This window comes from Pygocentrus nattereri, chromosome 5 (genome assembly GCF_015220715.1).
Source record: "Pygocentrus nattereri isolate fPygNat1 chromosome 5, fPygNat1.pri, whole genome shotgun sequence".
Classification (NCBI taxonomy): Eukaryota; Metazoa; Chordata; class Actinopteri; order Characiformes; family Serrasalmidae; genus Pygocentrus; species Pygocentrus nattereri.
The window spans coordinates 36008909-36031556 of record NC_051215.1 but is presented as its reverse complement, the minus strand read 5'-3'; the positions used below and the strand labels follow the sequence as shown (position 1 = coordinate 36031556).

Genomic DNA, 22648 nt, shown 5'->3' with positions numbered 1-22648 from the left:
ATGTACCCTTGAGAGTACCACCCCAGTGACAAGAGGGGTACTGCCCCAGTGATCGTTTCATACCGTTATTTCTGAGAGTGTAATGTGCCTAATGGTAAAATATGTTAAAGTTTCATTGAGTAACAGTAAATGGTAAAGTTTGATCAGTAAGTTGCACTAGAATAGCGTATTTTGCATAAAACCCAATCTCTGCTTACATCTTAATTATGTAGAAATCAACGTAATTTCCATTCCATAACATACAAAAATTTGAATATAGGATATTTATTTAAACTTTGTAGACATGAAAAATAATCAGTACAAAACAGCATGGTCCATCTGTAAAGCAGGATTTTAAGGGGATATACAAAGTGCCTTGAGGTGACGAATTTCTACATGGAAATAAGCCAATGGGTCTACAGCAGACAAGTTTCAAAACAGAGAAATGTGACAAACCAATGTAAGGTGCATCAAGTACAATTTACCATTGAAACATGCTGGAAAACCTCCATTACTATGTTCCTGTGCATAAAGAAGAAACCAAACAGCACCAACTGGCTAACTACACTTAAAAATGAAGAAAAATACACAAAAACATTACTGCACCATATTCCTTGGAGACAAAGTATTTTACAGTGGCAGGTTTTAACACTGAGTTGAGCAGGACCTCAGAGGTTTCTATAGGAATAAGATCCAATACTCCAATAATGTGATTATACTGGGGCTAGTAGCTACCTAGTCAGCAAAATGTGCCATTGCAAAGCGAACGATGATTACAAATATTCAATTCAGTACTATTACACAACTTTTAGAACAAAATGACATGAGCAGCTGTTAAAAACCAAGATGTGAAGACCCGGGGGGGGGGGGGGGGTCCTACAGTAGGACTCTATACACATTGCTCTATACACTTTGTCTAAACAGCAGTTTGCGTGCGACTGGTTTAATTTCTCCATCATCAGATTGGACTCCGAGCCTGGATCCTTTGAGCACTCAGGACAAGCAGATCTCTGTGTTTTCTTCTTTAGTCTCAACCACCCTGAACACACCATCCTTCTCTTTTTTAACACTTTTTTTTGTTTTGGCTTGATCTGAAACAAGAGATTTAATTCACATTTATGTAACTCAAAAATGAATAGCCCTGCAACCATGATTATCACGTACATATGAACAGGAATAGGACCCATAATGGAAAAAGTTCCAATTTTATTATATTATTGTCCAGTAGATACCAGTTTTCTCTTTTTAAAATGTGATACCACTTGGCTTACCTAGCAGATCACTGCGATCGAGCAAAACCTCCAGATCTTTGTCACTGATGACCTTTCCTTTGGTGCTCTTCACTGCCCTGAAACACACATTAGGGAAATTCTCAAAATTAGGGATGCACCATCAGTAATGAGTCTCACAGTACCATCATGGTAGCTTCTTTAAATTGAAGCTGTCAAAACAAAACTTCAAGTCTCAAATGGTAACTTCAGAGCAGGGATTCTTAATTTATAACAGAAGCCAAGTAATTTTGTTGGTCCCTTTGACAAACTTAGCATAATGCAAAGGATAACTAAAATTATAGAAGGTTCTCTCACTTCCACATACAGCATTAACTCAATTTTCTACACCCATTTCCAAACCAGTGTTTTTTTTTTTAATGCATTTGAACCTAAAGGCAGTACCTTTCATAATCTCTGGACTTCAGCAGGTCCATCAGTTCATTTACATCCACACATTTCTTGGACTGACTGAGGTCAGCTCTTCCACCTTTGAACTTATCTAAAGAAAGACATTAACAAAAAGAAAATAAGAACTAGGCAATTGTTCATTAAAAAAAAAGAATATAAACTCAATTATGGGTAAAAATGAGACAATACCTTTCATAATTAAATGAAGAGCATGTCAACAACATAGTTAATAAAGAGAAAAAGAAAGCAGAGCTTTCTAAAAACCTTGGTTGAGCTGTCTCATGGTTAGGATTTTATTATATATATATATATATATATATATATATATATATATATATATATATATATATATATATATATATATATATATATATATACACATACACACACATACACACACATACACACACATACACACACACACACACACACACACACACACACACACACACACACACACACACACACACACACACACACACACACTACATTGCCAAAAGTATTCATCAATCCAGGTGTTCCAATCACATCCATGGTCACAGGTGCATAAAACCAAGCACCTAGGCCTGCAGACAGCTTCTAGAAACATTACTGAAAGAAAGGGTCGCTCTCAGGAGCTCAGTGAATTCCAGCATGGTACTGTGATAGGATGCCACCTGTGCAACAAGTCCAGTCATGAATTTTCCTCACTACTAAATATTCCAGTGAACTGTCAGTGGTATTATAACAAAGTGGAAGCGATTGGGAACGACACCAACTCAGCCATGAAGTGGTAGGCCACATAAAATGACAGAGTGGGGTCAGCGGATGCCCAGGACACGCCAACTTTCTGCAGTGTCAATCGCTACAGACCTCCAAACTTCATGTGGCCTCCAGATTAGCTCAAGAACAGTGTGCAGAGAGCTTCATGGAGTGGGTTTCCATGGCCGAGCAGCTGCATCCAAGCCTTACATTAAGCGCAAAGCACAGCATTGAAAGCAGTGGTGTAAAGCGCTGCCACTGGAGTCTACAGCAGTGGAGACGTGTTCTCTGGAATGACTAATTTCACTTCTCCATCTGGCAAGCCGATGGAGGAGTCTGGGTTTGGCGGTTGCCAGGAGAACGGTACTTGTCTGAGTGCATTGTGCCAAGTGTAAAGTTTGGTGGGGGGTTGTTTTTTTAGGAGCTGGGCTTGGCCCCTTAGTTGCAGTAAAAGGAACTCTTAATGCTTCAGCAGACCAAGAGAAATTTGGACAATTTCATGCTCCCAACTTTGTGGGAAAAGTTTGGGAATGGCCTTTTCCTTTTTCAACATGACTGCGCACCAGTGCACAAAGCAAGGTCCATAAAATACATGGATGAGCAAGTTTGGTGTGGAAGAACTTGACTGGCCTGCACAGAGTCCTGACCTCAACCTGATAGAACACCTTTGGGATGAATCAGTGTCTGACCATACAAATGCACTTCTGGAAGAATGGCCAAAAATTCCCATAAACACACTCCTAAAACTTGTGGAAAGCCATTCCAGAAGAGTTGAAGCTATTATAGCTGCAAAGGGTGAGCCGACATATTAAATCTTATGGATTAAGAATGGGATATCACAAGTTCATGTGTGTAAAGGCATATGAGCGAATACTTTTGGCAATATAGTGTATTTATGTTTATACTGAAATGCCCTTACCCTACATTTTTCTGTAGTTTTTGCTCTTTGTCTGTGTGTTTTATATATATATATATATATATATATATATATATATATATATATATATACACATATACACATACATACATACACACACACACACACACACACACACACACACACATAAACAAAGCATGCTTCATAAGACAATTTTACATCTACGTTTTCTAAATCCTTTCAAAAATTTCCCACCTCGTATAAAAACAATGCCTAGTGACAATACTAATGTGCTATATGCATTTCAACATGTGACTCGAACAATTTTTAAACCACTTTGATGCAAATCCTGAGAAAGCATCTTGAGAACAAATTCAGAATGACATACAAATATTTTATAAACAACACCCCTGGGTCTTAGAGATTTTAAAAATATTTACAAGTTAGTGAAATTTAGATACATCAATGAACTTCTTTACAAACTCATTCATGCATTATACCAGCTTTGCGACATTTTAAGCACTTTCATTGCTCCAAAGCTTACTTTTATGAATCACCATCTTCTCTAGTTTCCTCTTGGCAGATGCCCTCTCCAGGATTTTCTCATCAATGGTATTGGCTGTGATGAGGCGGTACACCACCACAGGCTTTGTCTGTCCAATACGGTGACACCGATCCTGAGCCTGCAAATCTGCCTGAGGGTTCTACAAAAAAAAAAAGAGAACAGTATGTTTTTTGAGAAAGAAAGAAAGAAAGAAAGAAAGAAAAAAAAAAAAAAAAAAAAAAAAAAAAAAAAATATATATATATATATATATATATATATATATATATATATATATATATATATATATATATATATATATATATATATATATATATATAATAATAATAATAATAATAATAATAATAATAATAATAATAATAATAATAATACACCTGATAGCTAAACTATAATTTGTTATTTGACATGACCAAGTTTAACTAAGCCAGTCATAGACAGCTGCCTGGGGGAATACACACATACCCAGTCACTGTCAAATATGATCACTGTGTCTGCAGCTGTGAGATTGATCCCAAGGCCACCAGCTCGTGTGCTCAGGAGGAAGAGAAAAACCTCTGGATCTGTGGAGAACTTCTGCATCTGCAGATAAAAAAAGTAGATACAAAGGCCTTAACATGTGTACATGTGAATCTGATATACTAGTTTAAAGTTTTAAAAACAACTGAAAATATCAAAAAAATGCTGCATACATTCTCTTCTCTGTCCGAGTATTTCATGCTCCCATCCAATCGGCTGTACTGATATCCTCGTAGGTAACAGTAGTCCATCAGAATGTCCAAAATAGAAGTCATCTGGCTGAAAATGAGTACCTGTCAAACCCATCAGAACATATATATAAGTATTATGATGTTAAAACAAAGCCAAACTGTGACAGATGCAAAACACCACTTTCTCAATTAGCTCACAACACATTCATATATCTTACGTAACTGTGTTAGACAGATTTAATCATTGTTTATACTTCACCTTGTGTCCTCTTCTTTTCAGTTCAGGAAGCATTCTGTCCAGAATCAAGAACTTCCCTGATGCCTCCACCAGCTGTTCATCAATCTACATAAGAGAACACAACTTTACATGAATTAAGCGTAACAAAAATAACTAATGTTCACATTACCAGAGTGAAGCTGCATAAATCCATTTTTGGGCCTTGAAGTGAGACAGATCTAATGTTTACATAGGTGTGTGGACACAAAACTGAGTTTTCCATATCAGATCTGTACCACACTCATATGTAGTCCTAGATCAGATTCATATCTGATCTGTGGTCATGCAACCTTAATGAGATGCCTGCCAAACCTCAGGGTCTCAGTGGACAAAACACTTCATTTCATACCAAGCTACTGTAAGATTTACTTACTTTAAACTCTTCAGTTCCAGGGATCAGAGGATACTCTATGAGGTAAGCATGGTTGCAGCATCGCTTCAACAGCATTAGTATGTTCTGTAGTTTTAGGTTGACTTGGGTATCTAAAGGCATCTGAACATCCACCACAGGAACGAAGCTGAGAAGAGATTTTGGAAATCAATTTGAAATAAAGGAGGGGAAAAAAAAAAAAACAATAAATGACAGCTGAGCCGAACTGTAGAATGAATGACTCACTTCTGCTGCCTTTCCATCTCTTGTTGTATTTTCTCAATATATTTCTCCAGGTCATGGGGAGAGTCGCCACTCTTTTCAGAGTAGTTCACTACCTTCCGTGTTCGACGCTTTGGTCGCCCAGTAGATGACACCTCCACCGGTGCCTTCTCCTCCTAATTTGAAGAGACGAGGCATTATAACTCATTTAAATCAACCAACACAACATCTACTGCAAGTAAGCCCCCCCCGCCCCCCATGGTATCTTTTCTATTACCTGATAAAACCTAGTTTGACAAAAATAATGTTATTTTTTCTAATAACTATTAACTCACCTTCTCTTGGCCCAGCAGCTTTGAAATTGTTTTGTCAACAATAGCTCTGTAAAAGGCATCCTGTTTGGCAGTCAGGGGAGCATACACCACAATCTCCTTCTTTGGTGGAACCTCCAAAGTCACATCTGATTTCAGCCGTCTTAGCAGGAAGGGCGTGAGAATCTGTTTAGCACAACCAAACAAAAGGTCTGACATGTAACTATGTGATGTGTATGAATACCACTGCAAATGTATTACTGTACTAATGTAATGTAGAATTAGGCACTGTCTATTTGACAGTGAAATTAAGCGCACAGCCCGGATAGCTGCAATAACTACACCTGGTATCTCATGTGATTAATACACCAATACTTGTTTTTTGCTGCAATTTTCATGATTTCTATGAAAATAAAACATTAGGAGCTGTGTTCAAGGGACAATTGAAAAGTAAGGTTATTTAATATTAACCTGAACACAAGCAAGTAAAATTTTCCATTTATTTATCTGACCCACTTATTCTCCTGGGTTGTGGGTGGTGCTAAAGCCTATCCATTCACAATTCAATAGGTATAAAAGGGAACCTGCACAGTCCTTTCTGTAGTGATTGTTCTGGCATTATAATTTGGCAGGTCAAGCTTTTAAACACTAATTCAAGAGAGCATGTCTGTGTACTTGTAAATTCTAAACTATGTTTCTAAATTATGTACTGCACATTACTGTCTTAGATAAAATATTTAATTACTCCTTCAGATCAAGAAAAGGTTGTTACAATCAAAATAAGAATGCACTTTGTCATACAGACACATTCAATTTTTTTTTTTTTTAAATGCGCTTAAACAGACATAAGCTAGTGCTGATGTAAGTAATAGCAAAAACAAATCTAACAGGTATAGTAATTCAGAGAGAGGGGAAGAGGAGAGAGAGGTTGGTAGCTATGTACAGCTTGGAAGAAAAGCAGAATAATTTTATTCCTGAAACATAACATATTACTTCAGCAGTATTATCATGAAATAGAGTAAATTAGACATAATTAAGTATGTGTGTTACTTTGATCATTAAATGTTACATACACTAAATGTACATAGCAACATATGCCCAGTGCGTTTCCTGCCTTTAATCCAATGATATATGGATAGGCTTCAGCAACCCCAATGATACAGGAAAATAAGCAGCTTGGACGATGAATGCATGAATTCTTTTGCCATCCAATTTATGTGAGATGGTAACTTTTTTTTTTTTTTTACCTGGTGAAGCATATTTAGGATGTTTTGTTCTCGTTCGTTAACCACAAGAGTCTCTGCATCTGAAGTGATGGTGCTGATGTCAAACCAAGACTCAAAACTGGAAAACAATAAGTTTAAGACTCAAATCATGCAACACAGATCAAAATAGGCTCTTTTAGACACATAAAATTCATTAACATGACTGAATACCTTTTCAAATCATCAAAGACATCTGGGAGAAGAAAGTTGAGCAGCGACCACAGCTCGGCAAGATTATTCTGCAGTGGAGTTCCTGTCAGCAGTAGCTTGTTATCAGTTGGAAGTGTTTTAAGTTCTCGCACCAAACGACAGTTTAGGTTCTTAATTCGATGACCCTCATCTACAATAAGGTACTTCCATTGGTATCTCTGGACAGAAAGAAAGACACCATTAGTAAAAAAAAACTCAAAACTTGCAAAACACCAAACTGGTCTTTTAAAAATAAATAGACTAAATATTACATTGCTGCTTTTGGTAAGAACAAAATATGTGCATTTTACCATCAACTGAACAGTGCACCGCAATAATTACTGGTAAATTCTTACCTGAAGTAACTTTCTGTCGATCATAGCTATTTCAAATGAAGTGACAACAACAGGGCACATGTTCAGAGGACCCTGAGGTTTGCGAATCTTCTTGATATGGTCTAATCTCTCTTTCTGTGAACCATGGTAAAGCATTACAGAGACCTACGGAACAAAGAAGTAGTAAAGGTTCTGTCTTCTAACAGTTGTCATGCTGTAGACTAGAGAACATTAGAGAGCAGCATGAAAATAATTTACACATTCTTAAAAACACATTTTTCAAAGCTGGTTAACAAAGTTCTCAAATCCATGGAATCCATCATCCTAGCATCCAGTCCAAGCATGCAAGAGATGTAAATTTATTTCCAGCATTATTCTGCATCACAGCAAACTCTGCTTCCTGTAACCTTACCTCTGGAGCGAAGCGCTTAAATTCACTGATCCAGTTAGGTAGAGTGGACAGAGGAGCAACAACCAAGAACGGCCCCATGACCTTTTTTTCAACCATCATTGCAATATGAGCAATGCACTGTATGGTTTTTCCCAGTCCCATCTCATCAGCCAGGATACCATTAATGCCATTCTCCCACAGCATCTAGAGAACAAACAAGGGAGATGAGTGTGAAGCATGAAATCACCTCATATTCGCTGTCTTGGTGTGAGCAGAGAGAAAATCATTTTATTATGTTATTCTCATATTTGTCATTTACAAACATTGTATATTCCTCTGTTCCATGGAGTTTACTTACCCTAAGCCATTCAATGCCCTCTATCTGGTACCACCTCATCACACCACCAGTGAAGAGTTTGGGCTGTTGGGAGGGGACAGGCTGTCCGTTTACTTTCCTTTCAGCATCAAGCATATGCTTGGCATTTTCCCGCACCGCTTCAGAGAGCCGCCCTTTTATATCAGAGTTAGAGTCGCTTATTTTCTCTATGTCTTCTGCCTCAAGTTTCTTCTGGCTTGAAGCCTCCTTCAGAAGAGAGAATAAGGACATTTAAGATAGCAAATGCTTGTCTAGATTTGAGTCAGCTGTGCTAGAATTAAATTTACATTACAAAATTCACTTTGAAAACATGGTATTTTCAACATAATAGCATTTCAAATTACCTCATCAATCTTCTGTTTCTTGGCTTTTGATAAAATTTCCTATAATAAACAAACAAACAAAAAATCATTTCCCATCTGGACATTTAAAAACTTTAAAAAAAAAAAAAAGTTTAGAATTCTCCATCCACTTTAACAGATACACAGGGCTTACCTCTTTAGACATGATGTCAGCAATTTTGTAATCTTCCTCCCTTTCTCGCTTCTTTCTTTCAACTTCAGAAAAACAAGAAAAACAAGAAAGAATGTCAATTTCAATCTATTACATCAATATGTTGGAAGTGTTTGAATCACATTTGTAAGTTGTTATACAGTTTTGTATGATCTCAATACATATTGGTTTCATTTTAGGGGGAAAAATAATGGCACATTACCTTTCTCTGTCTTTTTGTCATTGCCCTAAGAAAGTGAAGAATCATTTAAGTCAGTTAGATATTTTTATAGTTTCCAAGCATGATCTAGTATTGTATAATCTTACACAAGCAAGCAAAAAGACCTGACACGAGGAATGCAAAACTTTAACTTATCCTATTTTGATATTTACAGTTATATTACTTTGGCATGTTTTATCACACAGATTTATAAGCCATAAAAGGATATGAAACAAACAATATTTTGTCCAGAGAAACACTGCAGCTTACCTTCTGTTTCTGAGTTGCTTCTTTCTTTTCTCGTCTTTCTTTCCGGCGTTTTTCCTGTGTTATCAAATAACCGTATTACCGCTCATGTTTTATAAGATGTTTACATGTTCTAGCATGCAAAGAAGTCACGGTTCATTGGGTTTCAAAGAAAGTGAAAGGCAGCAAGTTGATCTTAAAAGTTCCAAACTAAAAGGCGCTTCAAATGGCATGACAGATTATCTCCAATCCCACCAAAGGGACTAAAACTTCTGAGCAATTACAGCACTTCACTGGCTTCCACACATTCCACTGCCTTTTCACACAACTACAACAAGGTCACTCAATGAGAACTTTAGGTCGTATTTCACAAGGAGAAAAAAAAAGGCCTATTATTAAGTAACTGGAGAACAGAGCACAATCCAACAAAGTAAGACCTTTTATTTCTTGACACCCCCCACCAACCCGAAAAACACACCTCTTGCTGCTGCTGTTCCATTTTTGTAAGCAGAAACTTGGCGTATATGTTGCTCTTTTCCAGAAGATGCTGAAGTCTCTTAAATCGCATTTCTTGGGAATCTTTTTCCCACGACTCTCTGGCCTGGACAAAGAGATGCACGAAAGACAGGGAGTGAACCAGCAGACAACATATGAAGACAGTGAGTTGTTCAAACCTATGCTCACAGGTTTAGGATTAGGTGGGGCAAATGTTCACTGATTACCTTTTCCATCATTTCTCTTTCTTTTCTCTCCCCCTCTTCCATCAAATTCTTTTCCTCCTCTTCCATTTCTTTAGTAATAACCATCTCCTCCTCCTGACATTTCACTGCAAAGGAATAGGCAGGGTCACTCATCTGTTTGATTGGTTTACTCCAGCTGTTCGGTTTAAACTGAGCTCAGCTGTGAAAACTTCCTATTGATAATTACGCAAAAAAAAAAGGAGCCGATGCCAGGAAGGTCACACATTTACCTGCAGCAGCCACCTCCATTGCAGCTCCTTCTGGCTCCTCCGATTCATTCGGTTTGGGACAATGAGGAGAGACACTGCGGGTCCCCTCTTTAACAGTTCTAACATTTAGGGGCAAAGAGAAAAAAAATACTTCAAGCAAAAGCAGTTGGTCAATAAGTAACCACTACAGCTCTCTGACTACTAAACATGCCAAGCTGAATGTTAGCCAGTTGATTTTATTGACTTACCCACTCATTTTAGCTCCTGGGTTGGTAGACAGCCAGCAACAAGACTGCAAAGGAAATGAGTGCTCCACACACTATCTATCAACGCTCAGAGCCGAATTAACTGGACAAATATCGAAATACAGTAAAACGGTTTAATAAAATCGAGCAGCTTCGCCTGACAGGTAACACTAGGATAGCCACTGACTTTAACGTACACACGTTTTCAAACCAACTCGCAAGAATTTCACAGTAGTATAATCTCTCAAATTCAAAATAATATTAACGGAGAATAATACTAACTGAACTCCTTTGCAGGAAAATGACACAACTCCCAAATAACGTTGTTACTTGTTAACCCAAGCCACACACTCCAGGTGCTGCAGTGCTCCGGCGTGCGACTGTGTAAAGCAGAGCAGAGCACTTTCGCGCCAATGTGGACGCAACCAACTTAAGCTCAAGTGCGGGTGCGTGTGAAGTTTTTATATAATATCTATTACTGTTTTCTTTTATAGAAAGTATATTTACCTAATTCTATATTTAAAGACGAACATTTGTGAACACGTTAAGGAATATTATGCACAGGATATGTAATTTGAGCCACTTTGTTCCTTCCGTTTTACACAACTCTCCCCATTCAGTGATGTATGCAACTTGCTTACTCGACATTTCCCGCGAAAGTTTTTGGCAAAGACACTAACAGCATGGCGACGACTAAACGTGTAGGAAAAGAACAAAGACAGTTCTTTTTAATCGAATTTAGTCCAGTAAATTGGGCGGTTTTTCTCAACGCACAGACAGGCTGTGATAGAAGGGGAGTATCTGTGTATATGGATTATTTATGCAAACAGTAACATAATAGTACTAAACACATTGGTTCTGTTTCGGTTGGAAGACAAAGATTTTTCAAGCTTGTTGAGTGAAAAAAAATAAACATGACTCGTCTTAGCAAACAGTCATGGCTCAAAGTCAGGAGTATGATCAGGTGTAGGCCTTTTATGTTCTTTAACCACACGGCAGTAGTAGTCGTAGTTAACCCTTGCGTGTATGTCGTGAATTTGGTATAACTCATTTAGGAAAATAAATTCGCATGTTCTGTGCTGTTCTAAATATTAAACATATGTTTTTATAACTTTAAGTTTTTTTCTTTCTTTCTTTCTTTCTGTTTGCATTTAAGGGTAAAGGCTCTGTCGGTACCTGGCAGTGTTCCTTTACTCAAACTGGCAACGCAGCACTATATGTACACAGACCAGTGCATGAAGTCTTGTGAAATTCTCTTCAAAGCGAGACTACTACAGAGAGCATGCAGAGACTAATATAGACCACTAGGTGGCGATATTCACGTGTGGATTGTTCAATTGTGAAATCACGGGTCACGTATTCATAGATTTGTGGTCAAGAACAGTGTGAGAAACGATTATTACCAACAGTAGAATTATATTTATTTTAAAATTATTGCTAGTATCTTATTTTGGTGATTTAGAAAACAAACCATGACTGATGGTAATGAATGAAATACAACTGCATTAGAAGTTTTAAAAATTGTATTTTTGTGTGATGTATGTCTCTTCTTCTTCTTCTTCTTCTTTCGGCTGCTCCCTTTAGGGGTCGCCACAGCGGATCATCTGCCTCCATCTTGCCCTATCCACTGCCTCCTCTACTTTTACACCAACCCATCTCCATGTCCACCTTCACTACATCCATAAACCTTCTCTGAGGTCTACCTCTTCTCCTTCTACCCAGCAGCTCAATCTCCAACATTCTTTGACCAATATATCCACTTTTCCTCCTCACCACATGTCCAAACCATCTCAACCTGGCCTCTCTGGCTTTATCTACAAACTGCTCCACCTTCACTGTCCCTCTGATCTGCTCATTTCTAATCTTGTCCAGCCTTGTCACTCCCAATGAAAATCTCAGCATCTTCATCTCCGCCACCTCCAGCTCAGCCTCCTGTCTTTTAGACAGAGCCACAGTCTCCAAACCATACATCATAGCAGGACGCACTACTGTCTTGTAAACCTTCCCTTTCACTCTTGCTGCTATCCTTCTGTCACACATCAGCCCTGACACCCGTCTCCACCCACTCCATCCTGCCTGCACCCTCTTCTTCACCTCTTTTTTGCACTGTCCATTGCTCTGGATGGTTGCCCCAAGATACTTGAAGTCATCCACCTTTACGACCTCTACTCCTTGCATTTTCACCTTTCCACCTGCCTCCCTCTCATTCACACACATGTATTCCGTCTTATCTCTACTGACCTTCATTCCTCTCCTCTCCAGTGCAAACCTGTGTGATGTTTGTCACATTTATGCATAATAAATCTCAGCTGACAGTTCTAACCCTAACGCTCAGAGAAGCCCGTAATATAATCTGATCTGAGAGAGCTTATAGGAAGGATCAGAGTGGTCTTGCATATTCCAGAAAGCTTATAAAAATCCAGGATTCATCAAGAATGGAAATAAAGATGGGCAATATCTCAATATTTTGTTGTTATTTTGATAAATGGTATGCACTTCTGAGCATATTGTGGATATCATCAGAACATATATGTGTGTGTGTGTATTGAAAATGTCAAAGTATTCTGATATACATCTGGCATTTTTTGCACATTCAGAACTATAGACAAAAAAATCAGCCTTCGAGGTTTAAGTTTGACTTTTCATCTTGCATTTTGGGGTCGTTTTTTACTCCTCTCTCTTTTATACAACCAATAAATTTGGTCACAAAGAGCAGTTTTTACCAGCTGAGCTGTGTTTCTAAATAAAATGTCTGTCTTCTTATTTCATGATCTAGAGGTAGTTTTATATGATCTTATTACAACTTACCTTGGTTATTGTATTTCTCTGTGAGAGTCAGTCAGTCCTCACTGTTCCGCCTGCAACTTGTCCCCAGTGCTGCCACAAGACTGGCACAAAGAAAAGAGACAGCAACTCACTGGATCTGGCTTTTCTACATTGGCTTCCAGTCACAAACAGAATTAATTTTAAAAATTTGCTATTTGTTTTTAAGGCATTATGTAATCTGGCCCCACACTTTATTTGTGATATGATTTGTCCTTATTAATCTGACAGGTTCCTCTGATCCACTAATAAATTACTGCTCACAGCCCTGCGCTCTCGAGTAAAGCTTAAGGGAGATGTGCGTTTTCAGGGGCTCCTCATACGCTGTGAAATAGATTTTTCACCTCTTATTGTGAGATCTGCATCATCTATGGAGGGTTTAAATCTTTCCTTGATGCTTATCTCTTTTTCTTGGCTTATGACTTTGTCTAATATGTTCAATTTTATATGCCCAGTTATTTATTTTTTTTATTTTAACTGGGCTGTTAGTGTTTCTGTGATCACATTTCCTTCTGTTTGTTTCTAAATGTCTTTACTTCGATTAGCTGTGGAACATGTTGGTGAGCTTTGGCTGTTTTTAAATATGCTCTAGGAATAAACTTGACTAAACTCTGCTTGAATGAAAACCTTAAAATGATTGCTGTCAACTTTGACTTTGCAACATTTCTTCTTTAGGTTTTGCAAGTAGGATTGCTGCATGTGAACTGGATCTAAAGAATCAACAACAATTCTAAGTGCTAGAAAATTATGTGTCCACATCATCTCATCATTGTGCAAATCAAAAACAAGTTGTTCCCACAATAAATTGCTTACATGTGACATTAACATTGAGCCACTAGAGGTCAGTAGATTGTGTCTGACTCAAGTCTGCTCACATTTCCTGACCCCATTCCACTTGGAGTTGGCATCAAGGGTCATTTTTCTGGAAACAGATCAAGAGTAATTATGTACAAATAGACTAGATTAGGTTTTTGTTAGGCCACTTGGCCTATGAACTGAACCTTACTCAAACCGGCAACTAAGGAGAGCAATAAAGCACTATATCTGCACAGACCAGTGTACAGAGTCTTCAGCAAATGAAGTCTTTGCTGATATTCTCTTCAAAGCAAGACTACTACAGATGGTTAATTAATAAAACAACAACAACTCTATATGGAGACTCCTATAGACTACTAATATTTGCATATGGATCATTCATAGGGAATCCACAAGCCACCCTCAGAGTTTGACAGATTAAGAATAATAGCGTTTATGTAGATTAGATATGGTTTATGCCCACAAACCCATCCTCAGTTTTTCAGATATTCATATACTTAAACTAATTTCTCCGCATGTTGACTTTTGAAGAATGTGATGGGTGAATAAAAAAGTTCTACAGAGCTGTAAACATGAAATTCTGGCATTTCATTTGTGGCATTCAGGTTGGTTTGGAGACTGCAGCACTGGCATAGTGGAGTCTGACAAGAAGCCAAAAGTAGTGAGACAAAGGTGCCTCTGAAATTCTTCATGCTTGATAAGACGGATCAATTTACAAAACAGTTTTTTTGTCAGAGGACAGGACTCCCTCTTGCTTACTGCCTGCAGCAGTCTTATCTAATGCCTGGCTAAGTGTGTGAGCTGCGTCACATTTCCTTCAGCCTATAATTCTTTTCTTAGCGGAAAGATGGGGTCACCACAGTCCCTTAGCTTGAGGCATTAACTGAAAATGAGAAATTCAGTAACAAGATAATAAGAAAGTATGTGGTCAAGATTTACACAAGAGTAAAACTCTGGCTTTAGTTGGCATTGTTTTCCATCTGTTCACCTTTTTAAACATAGAGAAGCCAAAATGTGATTCTCCACTACTGGATTATTGGAACTGTTTGATGTAGACCGATTCTACAATGGATGAATGTTTGACTCCAGATTGGGTGAACATGGAACAATGGTAGGCAAACAGTGACCCATGACCACGGTTCCTTGCATCATAATGTTGGGAAATAGTTATATATGGGCTTTCTTGGATATACCTGTGCAGCACTGCGAGCATTATTCTCTTGTGACAGTGTGTGTTTAGCTTATCTAGGAGGTTATCAAGTAGAGCTAGCTGGCTGTAAACATATGGAAATGACCCCTTAACCCATTTCCTCCATTGCAGCTCTGTGTCTGTTATTTCAGTGTGAAGGATACCATATTCTCTATGTGCACTACAGCTCTCACTGAAGGAGGTAACTCTTGGCATTATTTGCTCTGTGGAACATGTTGAATGTGGTGCACCCGCATTGTGTCACTTTGTGATGGGGGAGACCAAGGCCATTCTACCCACCCAGAGAGACAGCATGGCTAGTTGTGCTCTCTTAGACTCCCAGCCCTGTTGAAATTGCAGGGGATCTAACTCACAATCTCCTGTTGATAGGGCCACCGCTTACACAGTTTTACCACCTGGGAGCCCCATCAGCATAAGAGGTTGAGTGAAAAGTTGAATCTTTGAGCTCTAAGTATCTGGTATGCCCCCTTTTGCTTTAATAACAGGGGGTACTCAAGCTGGAATGGACGCCACAAGTTTGTGCAAAAGCCTATGATGTGTACATGAAGTCCATTTAAGAGTCTGAGATAAGGATAGAAATAAGACTAAAAAAACGGAACTTTTTTGTCATATTTGCTTAAATTTTAATACCGATCTGGAAACAGTGCAGAAAATGCTTTACATTTTTCAGAATTCTAAAACAACGAGTAATTTCAGTGTATTCTCGGACTTTGGCCTATGAACCTCTCAATGGATGGTTCTTTAGAGCAGTGATTCTCAGACTGGTCCTCAGGGACCTCCAAACTGTCCACCTCCAATTTTGGTTCCTGAGGACTGTTTTGAGAACCACTGCTTTAGAAGATGATTGCTGTATATGAGATGCATGAGTGTGAAGAACATTTTCAAAGTTGAACTAAACTTAATCATAATGTAGAACTATACCAATTAAAGTTTTTCCTAGAACCACATATCCTTTCCTGAGAACCATTTAGGAACATTTATTATAGCATATCTGAGCGTTAGTTCTGTTGTGACATTTAACTTTGAATGTCTTTCTAAAGTCATTCACAGAGGTATTTCACTCACTTTTTTAGTGAATCTAATGTATATTGCTGTTTTTGACCTCTGAATTAAACGTGTGAGCTCACTTTGTTCTTTGTCCCAGTTTTGTTGCACAATCTAAGAAGCTCCATTGTGCTTTGTCCACACTGTTACTCTTACAGTGACTACAGTCAAGGTAGGAGCAACATGAAGCGTCTTGCCTGAGTCTTTGCTGCAAATGTATCAAGGTCTTATGATCCATCTTAAATCTCCCTTCTAAAGGGCCAACTGTGCACTCTTCATAGGATGAATATAGCTTTACCCACGTCTGAGTGCCATACAGGCTCACATTGCTAAGCAGGGATTTGATTGGAGGATTAGAACAAATGAGGGTATATTAGAGCTGTTTTATTACTGACTATTGAAAGTTTGCATGAAAAATTGAATAAATATTCATTTTATTTGATTAATTAAATACTAATTCAGCACTCTGCACATATTGTAACTGACATAACAAAACATTATTTCTCTATGGGTCGTAACAGTCTTCAATGGCAACTTCACAGAAGAAGAATGATGAAATTGTAAAGAAAGTTTAAGTAAGTAACTGTGAACCGTTTCTATTGGTCCATTTGTCATGAAATGCTCTCACAATCTAAAAGGAACACTGTAAAAATGGATTCATCAGTTCAACCTATAAAAAATGAATTCATGTGTTAACAAGCAACGTAACTAGTTTTATTCAACTTAAATAAATACTTGGTTCATTCAAAGTAGTTTTTGAGTTGAATAAATTTAGGTCATTTACTTGTTACCATATGAAGTATTTTTTAAAGTAAACCAACAAACCATTTTCACAGTAAAGCTGGTGTTTTTAAATGAAGTGAACAAAAAACCCGGAGGGAAATAAAAGTTCCAAGTTTTTTCAAGTGATAGTCAGCAAACACATTGTTATCAGGTGTGTATTTTAAGTTGCTGAGATTTTTTTGAGTTGACGAGTCTGTACCTCAGGGCTTAGAAACTGCATGGCCACTCAAAGTTCAGATACACCCAATGTTTCAATGTTTATCTAAGTCCAACACAGTCAGAAAGTCCTGCTGTCAAATAGATGAAATCTGCTGAATGGATGTTATGATAACACCATAGATAATTTAATAACTGAGGTCATGTATTATCAACACTGAGCATGATATGGCATAGAAACCCTCCCACCCCTTCAGACTTGACCTAGTTCCAGTAAAATTTGTGCAAACACAAGCCTCGAGTAAAGTCAACACCTCTGAAAGCCAACTGTAATCAAATAAGATTTGGGAGGAGATTCCAGTAGCTCACGTTTTCTTGAAGGAAGAAACATCAAAACAGGCACAGCTCTGATCACCCAGAGTGGAAGTGCTCTAGAAGCAAATTATCTTTAATTTGCCACTTCCTAATTTAGTCACCATCGTTCTCCCTTTTATGTCTTCTCAGAATTGCCTGGAAAGGCCTCCACGGAAATTAGCCTAATTTTACCACTAGACACTCATTGGTTTGGGCGCACACAAACAAATAAACAAAAAAGATGTCCTTCCCATTTCTACATTCTAAACACAGTGGGAAAACCCAAAGCTAGGAATAAACAAAACTTCCAAAGGAAAAACACATTTTAGCATATTCTGAGCAGCAAATCAGTGGTGTGAGTCAGTTTCTCATTTAATGCTGTTCCATTTGATCTCTTTGTTACATTTTCCTCAGCGTGAGGAAATGAGATTTGGATGAGGTTTTACGGAAATAGCATTTGGGGTACGGCAGGAAGTTCAGGACCACCCGCCCCCCACAGCTGTGATATCTACAAACATGTGAGCTAACATAGGCATCCGTGATCACAAGCTCTCTGAGCTCATCAAGCAACATGTGGATCAGAAAGCTAGTAGAAGAATAAAGTAACATTCTGACAATAAAGGCCCTAAATAGGTGTGGTTTATCAGTATCTAGTCTGTTTTATTTTTAAGGTAGATGAGCCCATATTTTAGTAGTTGGTCATTTGCAGAATGAATAAATAAGTAGATTGGATAATTGGAGGTCCATATAAGATAATATTTTAACATGCCAACATAAACAGCTCTCTTTACAGAAGATGTTGGAAAATTATGACGTGTAGTGTGTATGTTGTCTCTGGAGTCCCCACAAAACAGTTCAGATTCTCCATGATCCAAGAAACGGTCTGTGTCGAATGTCAAAATTGTGTGGGGTAAACAGGGAATGATCTAATTCAGTGGTTTTCAAATAGGTCCTCAGGGCTCCCCCACAGATGGTCAACATTTTTGTTCTCCCTCTGTGGGCTATAGCAAAAATGTGGACCATCTGGGGGCCCTGAAGATTTGTTTTGAGAGCCACTAATCTTCAGGAATTGATTAATAGAACTAAAAGTTGTCTTTAAACCCTTTAAAAGTCATGTTTAATATTATCACTGTCCCTAAACCCTCCAAACCAGTACATTTACAGGCCAGGACAAAAACTCTTTTCTTTACCTTCAGTGTAATTTGATGTAAAGAGATTTTATTCCAAGCTGTATGGTTCTACATAAGCGCCTTTTTTAAAAATGGTTCTTTACAGCACCAAAGAAGGTTCCTCTATTGTTACAAGCTTGATATCTTAGCAATAGCAGAACACTTTTTGGTGCTATATAGAACCATTTTCAAAAAGGTTCTATATAGAACTATGTACAACACACTCTCCATAAACCTGAAGAACCATTTTACCATGCAAAGACCTAATTAGAACCGTTCCCTTTACTAAAGAATCATTGAAAACCCCTCTTTTAAGAGTGTATTTTCATTAATCTTGTCAGTTTCTTTCTTGAAAAACAAGCCACCTCACATGTTGTCACCTGAATAACATGTAATCACAGACTGCTTCCTTGTACTTGTTCAAGCAAGTCTAATAGGTGACACAACCTCCTCCTCTGTAATCACTATTCATCCTTCCTCCGGTTCACTGGCCCATTTTCCTGAATTGAACCCAGGGTGGGAAATGAAGGCATTTTCAGCTCTAAAAGATTCTATATCAATTTAATTCATCTTTCTAATTTTTTTTTACATTATGTAGAGGTTCTTTCTTTGAGCTGGTTATTTGCACTCACATATTTCACTTATAAAAATTGCTCTTCAAATAATCCTTCATTGTAAGGTGTTTTACGGGACCTCAAGTGGTTCTTGAATGGCATCATGGATAGAAGCCTTTTTAGGTTAAGCCTTGAACTTTGGTTTCAGCTCCTGGTTGAATAATAGCCTTTTAAAATGATCAAATGAAAGATTGTGTTTATTTACTCATTTAGACAGACGGGTATTAGAGATGTGTAGAAAATAATGTCTTTGGCATATTGAATGCCACAAAAATGAGAAATTTCACCCCAGAATTACAACCAAAGTCACAATATGTCATAAGGCCATACATTTTGAAAACTAGTACACTCATAATTGGAGTAGCTCAGTATCAGTTTTTCTGCTCACTGTTTTTTAGGATTATTGTTTTACTCTTGACTGTACTGGTTTAAATAATTACTCATGATTTTACAGTATACTATCATAAGGTCACAGCACCGCTAGGAGAGTCCACTTGAACTTCTAATTTCACTTGGCAATAAACTTTTGCAAACTGTTTTTCTGTTATCATCTTGGTCATAGTGTTCTTACGCAACATCTATTTGTTGAGCAAAAGAAAGAGCCCTTATGATGGTTTAAACATGGAAAACACACAAGATGGTTCTAAGCAGCGTGAAATGTCCCTCTGCATACTTTTCAAACTAGTATTACATAACTAGCTGAAATGTTCAGTGTCAAACCTGGGGAGACGGGATTTAGAGTCCAAGACCAACAAGACACTCTACAAAAACAATCCTAAAAGTTTCCAAGTAAACACAGATTTGGCTGACGTTTTCTCATTGTCCTCACATTATATCTCAGTGGGGTTCTGAAAAACAAACAGGTCCATTTAAGCTCAATCTCTAGGCAACGGATTTGGCCATCACACCTCTAACTTTGCAGAATTGTTTTCCCATGCATATGTGAATCAACAGGGTCAACAAAAAAATGATAAATCAAAACATATTAATGTCACAAACAACAGTTTCCAGCCTACAATGTTGTGCAAACAGTTAATTTATGAAATTTCCAGCCAAAACAGACATTAATTACAGACTTATTTTTCAGCATCACAAAAAAAGCAGAAAAAAATGTATCTCACCTAAAATTGCAGATGAGCCTCAACAACGAATCATATCTCTTTTTCATTTGTTATTTAGTGTATCCATTCTTTATCTTTATTGCTTCCATTATTTTCCAGAGACTTACTTTCAGTATTGCAGAGAAATCTACTAATTTTTTCACACCTCTAAGTTCAATCTTAAAAGTTGGGCTGCTTTTCTTCTTCTCAGGATCCAAGTAATCAAACACATTCAGTGATATTAAGTTCTGGACTCCATTGCTGTGACACTCCAGCAGCTTCTTTGTTTGTTTTGCAGATTTATTCTTTTTTTGCCTGTTTCCCTTTCTCAGCAACAGTTTCTTCACAGCTACACATCCTTTTAGACTTTTGTTGAGTTGTCTTCTCACAGTGGAAGGATGGACAGAAAAAACCTGTGGATTTCTTCAGGTCTGATAGAAGAGCTTGATTTTTTTCCTCTCGTCATCTCATGGCTACAGTTTTGGTGGTCTGCCAGGTCCCGCATGGTTGTTAGGAGTTCCATTTTTTCTTTATCTTTCAATAATATTTTGAACTCCAGTTTTATATTATGTTCCTTTGACTTTCTTCTTCCTGGTGCAAGTGCGTTATCTTATATCTAATCCCCTCAGAAATATCTCCAGAAAAAAATTATTAACTTGTACTTCATAGCCGTGTAGCCTAGACATTAAATAAATGAATGAAGGTTCTCTGACTTTTGCATGGTCCTGTCTTTTGCAATGAAGATTATTCAGATTATTATTCATTTTGAAGTAGTTTGCCTGTAATGATTTTTGAAGCTATATGTATGTGATATCTGTGGTATTCATTAATTTATTAAAAATTGTAACGTACATTTATATTATTTTAGGTACCACACATATAAGCACAAGGATGCTCAAATAAACAATAATTGTTCCATCCAAGTGTATATCTGTAGTAATTTAGGAGTTAAACCTGTGGCCCCCACCTCAGTCCCATACAGTGGAAAGAGATTAGATGAAGTTGGAGTTAGCTTCTCATTTCCCCTTCCTTTTAAAATGATGCAGCCATTACATTCAGTGGCTTTACAGGCACTAGTTTATAACTACTGCACTTTTTAAGGTTCAACAGTAATTTGAATAAGAAACTATCAGCAGTCTTGAGAGATTAGCGTATCAAATTCAGCACAACCGTGTAAATCTGATACTGGCTCATACAATAGACAGTAATGTACAGTTTGACACTTTTTCCCCCGTGATCAGTGTAATAATTTTTCATACATGAATCATATGAATATGGAAGAAACTGCAAAACAAACAAATAAATAAATAACAAGGAACATAAGAATAAAAAAGCTACAAAAGCAGGATGAGGACATATCCAAGCATGTGGGCAGTGAGAAATGCTGAGCTTAACTTTCCTAGCAAGCATTAGTTTGTAGCATATGCTATTATTATGTCACATTTATGAGAAAAGCTTTCGCCAGTTTTCATTTTATTTCATTTTTCAAGTTATTTTGCACAAAAGCAATGCTGTGTGTGTGTATGTATGTAGCCAGAGAAATGCAGAGTTTGGGACGGGCTGGTCTGCATTGTGTAACTTGGGATCCTGGTCTGAAGTCCCACTTACATATTCTACATCAGGAGTGCTCCAGCAGAGTTTGATGATTTACCTACTCAAACACACCTGATTATACTTGTCTGTTAATTGACCAAGACTGTGACCAATTTGGCATCAGAGTGAGAGCTTCCCTGAAAAGCTCCTCATCACATTTCTTCATTTTGGTTAAAAAGATGCAGAATAGGATACTTCAGCACTGTCGAGGCCTGTTGAAGATAAGTGGTACTTTCACACTCATGGCCTAATCTTGTGCCTGAGGGCATTCCTGAACTGCTCCCCTCAGTCTGTCGCCCCCACTAATATCCTCACCTGTTGCTTACCAAAACAACAGTGTGAGTCAATACGGCATCAGGTGTCCAAAACAATGTCAGAAAAACAACACAAAGAATTTATCTGTCCTTGGAGAAACCCGATATATTTACACTGTAGTTTTATACTTAGACAATATTATCATCAGAACAAGTATACAAAAGCTTGTTTAATTTAACACATTACCATGCATGTTGTTTTCTGTAGAACAATGGGGCGCTTCATTGAGAGCTGAAT

At 37.7% G+C, this 22648-nt stretch overlaps 1 protein-coding gene across 1 annotated transcript; it reads right to left on the bottom strand.

Annotated features, from left to right (window-relative positions):
* Positions 1 to 248: 248 nt before the first annotated feature.
* Positions 249 to 10795, bottom strand: hells (helicase, lymphoid specific). Its single transcript, XM_017722381.2, has 23 exons — positions 10438 to 10795; positions 10211 to 10308; positions 9963 to 10066; positions 9719 to 9841; positions 9265 to 9318; positions 8998 to 9022; positions 8778 to 8839; positions 8627 to 8665; positions 8265 to 8489; positions 7928 to 8110; positions 7537 to 7680; positions 7163 to 7359; positions 6974 to 7070; positions 5751 to 5912; positions 5440 to 5591; positions 5197 to 5341; positions 4806 to 4889; positions 4529 to 4648; positions 4302 to 4418; positions 3821 to 3980; positions 1653 to 1749; positions 1251 to 1327; positions 249 to 1070 (listed from the first exon to the last, which is right to left on the bottom strand). Exons 1-23 carry the CDS (start codon positions 10443 to 10445, stop codon positions 973 to 975), a joined length of 2571 nt encoding a protein of 856 aa, XP_017577870.1. The 5' UTR covers positions 10446 to 10795; the 3' UTR covers positions 249 to 972.
* Positions 10796 to 22648: the final 11853 nt, after the last annotated feature.